The sequence below is a fragment of the Octopus bimaculoides genome, chromosome 2, assembly GCF_001194135.2.
Source record: "Octopus bimaculoides isolate UCB-OBI-ISO-001 chromosome 2, ASM119413v2, whole genome shotgun sequence".
Taxonomy (NCBI): Eukaryota; Metazoa; Mollusca; class Cephalopoda; order Octopoda; family Octopodidae; genus Octopus; species Octopus bimaculoides.
Window position 1 is genome coordinate 174,857,431 of NC_068982.1, and position 6,568 is coordinate 174,863,998.

Consider the following 6,568-nt stretch of genomic DNA (forward strand, 5'->3'; position numbering starts at 1 on the left):
TAAATCCCAGCAATAGACCATTAAATGTATTTATGAGGCGATAGATATTGAAAAACATAATTACGTCGGAGTGACAAACAAACGAGGGCGGTATGAGATGGTCGTGAAATGTGCTAAAAAAATAACAACTAAATACTCCTTAAATTATACGATCTTTTTTTTCCTTTTTAGTTTTTGCAGTCATATGAATTCACGAGTGTAGAACACAAATTCGCAAAGATTTTCTTAAAAATTCCAAAAAATAAAAATGCTATGAGGGACTATATGCATACTCAAACTGTCCGGACTAGGAGAAAATAGTTACCCTCCTTGGAAATAGGTGAGAGCTGCCGACAGGAAGCACAGGTGACAAAAACAATTTTTTTAAATTTTTTAAAAAGGTCATGAAAAAGGATTAGTATCGAAAGATCACCAAAAAAAAATCAACGAATTTTGTCTCACCAATGCAGTTATGGAAAGATAGACGTTAAAACAATGATGACGATGTTGATGATGATAATGGTGATATGAAGTTGTATATACTACACATACACACACACAATCTTTGTATGTGTAAATATATGCTTGTATGTATTTGTGCAGGCGTGTGTAAATATATGGACTGTTCTACATTCATATATAATTAAAGAACAACAGTCTATATAAGTACACAATCTCGCGCGCGCGCGCATGTGTGAATATGTGTGAGTGTATAGAAATACTTGTGATACCGAGTAAAATCCTGTTTCTCTAATAACTTGTCTAGTTATCTCCCCACTCCGTTTTCACACCAATCCACCAGGTGTCGCGGTAGCATTTTTTTAAATATATAAACCAAGCCGAGTCGCTGTTAATTATTTGTTGTTCTACTTCTCGGTAGCTGTATGATTAATGCATTAACTGCTACGCCTGTTAGAGATAGATGCACGTTTTTAGCTTTAGTTCTCGGGTCTCGTTATATTTTTTACAAGTCAAATACATCAATACGGCATATCAATCAATAACTTAATTAAGCAGTATTTGTTTTGCTGTTAACTAAATTAGTAACATCTAACCCCTTTCACACACGAACACAATATAAAATCTCAGCATACTTTTCTCAAATAAGCAACCGCCCTTAAGTAAACAAAGCAAGTGGTTTCGGTTTCTACAGTTGCTGAGCTTTTAAATCTACTTTAGTTATTATTATTATCATTTTAATTTCATGTGCTGAGTTTAAATAGGACGCTGATCGTATGCTTTGTGTTTACATGTTTCCCTCTTTACCAGTAACATTCATTCGGTTACAGGTTTGATCGATGCTTCGTTAATAATAGCTATTGTGTAAACTTTTATATTTTTATCATCATTAACACCATTCGTGCAAACAGAAATCCTTATTACGTTTTTCCAGCAAGATATACAAATTCAAACTGAAGATATTTTTTTCTTAACAATTCTAAAACAAAGAAATACACCTGTTGTACATATATAAATATTTCTATTTATGTTCACTACTTAAATATCATCTCGCTTATATTTCTTCATACCCAGAACTGTTAGCGGACCCACGCATGTTTTGTTAAGAATCTTTTAATCGATATTTTTAATAATATTAACACAGTTACCAATATGTACGATCTCAAGCGTAAATCGTGTGTTTTATCGAGCTGCGATACTTTTGCTGAAGACAACAATACCAGGAATGGTGACTTTACTACTTTGGCTGTAAGTAGAAAAAACAATTCTATCTTTATTCCTTCCGATTTTTATTATTAATTTATCTTCATTCCTCGTGTGCATTGTATGTTTTATAGCTAGCGGAGGCTCTGAAATAAAAAATTATCCAAACTAGGGGTAGACCGAAAGCTACTCTACAGGCTAAGGATACCTTGATTACATGAAGTTTACATTGTCGTTAGGAGATCCTGTGTTAACTCGCAGGGGATTCGATCTATATATTTAACGGCGAAAGACGGGTGTAAGAACCCCTACCCCGCCTTTTTTCCCCCTGCCTACATATATTCTAGCCATCAGCCCAAGTATTCATTATAGACCCAAGCAGTCCCCAGGCAGCTTGTCCTGCGTGCCCATGCCTCAAAACTGCAGGACCCTTCTTGTCCAACATATTAGCTTTCTAAGACAATAGAATGGGAGATTTGTAGCAAGTCGAGCGTCAGCGTAAAATTGCCTTTGTTGACTTGTGTTTACATCCGAGTTTCCGTAAAACTGAAAAATGATCTCATTTTCACGTTTTCTTACTCTTCTATTATTCTGATCCTTGTTCCCAGACAAAAATAAATCCATATTTAACGGCGGAGGTAAAGAATACGTATACTACCCGCTTTCGGCGTAACAAAAACCCTAACCCTAATCGCCCGGGTGTGCGTATTTACTTTCGCCTATTTAACAGTAAAGAAACAATGTGTTGAACAACATGCAGATTGTTGATATATCAACTTGGTTCAAGTCATATCTTTTCTACTCTAGGCACAAGGCCCAAAATGTTGGGGAAGGGGGCCAGTCGATTAGATCGATCTCAGTACGCAACTGGTACTAATTTATCGACACCGTAAGGATGAAAGGCAAAGTCGACCTCGGCGGAATTTGAACTCAGAACCTAAACACAGACAAAATACCGCTAACCACTTCGCCTGGCGTGCAAACGTTTCTGCCAGCTCGCCGCCTTTTGGTTCCAGTTATATCGCGAATATCCTTTCACCATTGTGGTTGTTTGGAACTCTGTATGGGATATTCAGAGAAAGAGGCCAGGTGTTTTTAAATACATAAAAAGCAATTAACTTTAACTGGATAAAGGACTCGATACATATGTTAATCTGCTATTATAATTTGTTGAGAGTGACAATAAAGTTTTATTGGGAGTAGATTACTTAAACTTTTGAATAAGCCACTACCAACAAATCTTCCAAGTCAATGCCTATAAATGACATTCGTTTTACGTCTGTTTTTCACACACACGCACGCAGACACACACATTAAGATGATAGACCAAAATAACAAAAGGGCATTGAAGTAGAGTTAGCATAGATGGCATGCAGTTAAAGAATTGTATAATGACAAGTGAGGAGTGTCCTCTCCTAAGTGCAATAACTACAGAAGTTCTTGAGTTTATAATTAAGAGGTCTAAAATTAAAACCTAGCAAAGACAAAAAGTCTTACTTAGTAAGAATGAACATGGAATTTTTCAGCCATCTAAAAAATGACCAAGCTTCATATGCAGAGAAGGATTTGGTAAAAATTCTATACACTGTATATCCACTGTAAATTTGGGGTGCACAAGAGATGTACTGTGGATTCTTCTCCTTTACCTAATGATATTTGAAAACTTTTTTGAAAGGCCTGTTTATGCAGGTTTTTCAGATTAACTTCATTGAGTTACAGGTGTCCCTTTTCACTCTCACCTTCAGAATGCAATGAACTAAAGATTGGCCAATTAGAAACCATTCCTTCACCTAACTGTGTTCTTCATGCAGAAGGTATTCTTGGGATGTTTTTTTCTTAGTATTATGAAGAGCTCAATACTTGTTCCATTACTTATGCTTTATATAAGTACTTTTCTATTTTGATGACGGGATCTGATGTTGTCAAGGACTGTATCGGAGCATGATGCAGCTCTTGGACACATTGTATCCTGTGAGCCAGCATGGAACATGGACAATAAATGATGATGATGAAAAGGAATTTTTTCCTTAAATCTAATAAAATAATGCAAAAACTAATTTATGTGTGTCAGTGTGTCACACTTTGACCACCACTTCCTCTCTCTATTCAATGACACTTTTACTATTCCTCGTGCTGGGGTGAGAGTAATAGTAAGCATAAAGGCAGTGGAGAAGACAGACAGAGAGAGAGAGGGAGAGAAAGAGAGACAATGAAATTTAGGGAAAGTTGATGTTTTATTAAAAGTAGTAGTGTTGATGGTGGTAGTGGAAGTAATAATAAGAGAGAAAGAAAGAGGGGCTGAACACTGATAGTAATGGGGTGATAGTAATAGTATGAGCTGTTATTGTGATAGAAGCAGAGGTGGTGATGGTGGTAGCCGAGGTGATCGGGGATGGTGGTGGCATCAGAAGTCTGAATGGTGTATATGGAGGATGTTGTGGAGATGGTGGTGGTACTGTTGTTTATCCTGCAGCTTTGCAATAAGTTCCAAGTTGACAAATTATATCATTGTTTTGATGAAAATTGTTCATTGTTTGAAAGATATTGTTCAAGTTTAATAAAATTTAATATGTACTCAATGCATGAAGTGTCATTGTTGGGCCCAAGGCCTAATGAAGAGCCTTCCACAGGAGCTAGCTTAAAAGCCACCTAAAATCAATATCAAACTCACTGGTCATGGACACTGCCCTTTCCTCCCAGCTCAAAAATTAAATAAGTAAAGGTGTGGTAGATGAAAGCATATATGACAGTAATAATCTTTCAATTTATGACTACATGGTCAGTACTTTAATCCCACAGCCATAGTAGCTCATTAACTTTCAAGTTGTGCCTTTGTTCATCAGTAACAGTTAGCACTTGATTTCTAACCTCATATTATTGTTGGTTTTAAGTAGTCATACTGTGTTACAAACATTTGATTTGTGTTGAATATGTTAACTGATTGTAATTGTTGAGTTTGAGTACAAGTGTCTGGATATATTTTGAACGCCCTACGTTATGAGAGAATATCCATGGCAAACAATTTAGAGATATATAGAGTGATGTAAAGAAAAAAATGTGAAAGTATACAACAAGATAGAAGCCTGAATGGTGTATGTAGTGGTGTCACCAGAATGTAGTGTGTTTTTGTTGAGTGTCGGTGCGATAGGCATGTGTTTGCCTGAGAAATGACAAAGTGATAACTGGTTCAATTAATTAGCTGGAGTTAATAAATACTAATTGCCACTACAATCAATTTTGACAACTTGCTTCGAATTGCTAGACAAATGATGGAACCAGGATATGTTCGTGTGTGTGTGTGTTCGTTCTCTCATCTTGCTTGGCCGGCGAAAAATCTGTCTCACATTAGCAGAGGTCTCATAGTAGCAGTCTCCCTGTCTGTCTGTCCCTGTGTGTCCTGATGTCTTGCTGACCACTCTATTTATAAGAATCGTGGCAGCTAGAAGGACATACATACTGCAGCAGAGTTTGTACGTAAATAGGTTAGATGCTGACCAGTTGAACTTCGCCTGACACTATAAGGTCGAAGGTTAAAGGGAGATGATCGATCACTTTTTGACAGGACAAAGAAAACCTGTTTTTCGCGCCTGTTGATTGTCGTGGTTTGGAACCGAGAATTCTTAGATTCGGTTTCGAATCTAGGCTTGGAGAAGGAAGTGTAAATTTTTACACTACCCCACTTCTAGTGCGAAAGCCACAGAGATCGAACGATATTAGCAATGTTATCTTGTTGTGTATGCAGAAAAAAATTTACAAGTTGCAACAGACAAATGAATGTCAAAAACATGGGATACAAAAATATATGAAGCAAAGATTCACTGTTGGTGTGTGCTATATGGTGGGCAATGCATATATGTGCCCAGGCAGAAACATGTTGGCGCGTTGAATAAGATGTGCATCTATTGATTACTCGACCCACTAGAGATCTAAATAGAGGCAGGTTGTATTTCAGTGGCGCAAAAGATCAAATGGTAGCACAAGTGAGAATGTGACTGTTGCAAGTGTGTGTAAACGTCAGATAACAAAATATTTTTACAAGCAAGCAAAACAGTTTAAAAAGAAAACAAAACATATGTACATGCAAAAAATGAAAGAAATGTTCATCGAAAAAGTTCGCTTGTGAAATGTTCAAACCGAAAGTTTTACGCTGATGTGGAACAATGTTGTTTTTTTTTGTTGTTTTTTTTTTGTTTTATGTATACAAAATGTTCGTTGATGTATGCGTTTCATTTAAGATGGGTAGGTTGAGAATTGGGACTTACCCGAAAAACTTGCACAAACCTTGCGGGCCATCGAACAGTTCTTCCTGATTTAGTGTTGTACAGAATCTGTAGTGTTTGCTGGGGTTGGTGAATCCGTTCGAGGAACAGAGGGAACTGAATGTAAGTCGTCCTCGATGAAGGCTTTTTTCAAACGATCAATCGATACGGTATTGCGTTTACCTCCGATATCGAGGACGAAATACTTGAGTTCTCGTTTGATGACTTTGTACGGCCCGGAATATGGTGGCCGGAGTTGAGATGGTATGCCATCGTTTCTGACGAAAACATGAGTCCAAGTGTTGATGTCCTTGGGAACATGTGAGACGACGTTCTGTTGTCTGGGGCCTGCAGGTAACAAATGCGACATGGATGTCCGCAATCGGTGCACATATTGTGCTGGGTCAGGAAGGTGTTGTGATGCAACAGGTTCAATCATCTGCCCAGGTAAGGTGAGTGTTGTGCTGTAGACTAGTTCTGCCGGAGTGTGTCCAACTTCCTCCTTAACCGTGGATCGAATACCAAGGAGGATGAGGGGGAGATGTTCCAGCCAGTTGGAAGAGTCTGCAGATGCTTTAATAGCTGCTTTGAGTTGGCGGTGGAAGCGTTCAACCATGCCATTTGCTGCAGGGTGGTAAGCAGTAGTGCGGGTGTGTTTGCACTCGAGT

At 37.9% G+C, this 6,568-nt stretch overlaps 1 protein-coding gene across 1 annotated transcript in view; it reads left to right on the forward strand.

The window, feature by feature from the left end:
* The first annotated feature begins 813 nt into the window (after nucleotides 1-813).
* Nucleotides 814-6,568, forward strand: part of LOC106871736 (uncharacterized) — a 30,119-nt gene continuing 24,364 nt past the window's right edge. Inside the window, exon 1 of the mRNA XM_014918353.2 lies at nucleotides 814-1,686. Coding sequence (XP_014773839.1) covers nucleotides 1,591-1,686 — 96 coding nt within the window. The 5' untranslated portion in view covers nucleotides 814-1,590. The remainder of the gene's footprint in view (nucleotides 1,687-6,568) is intronic.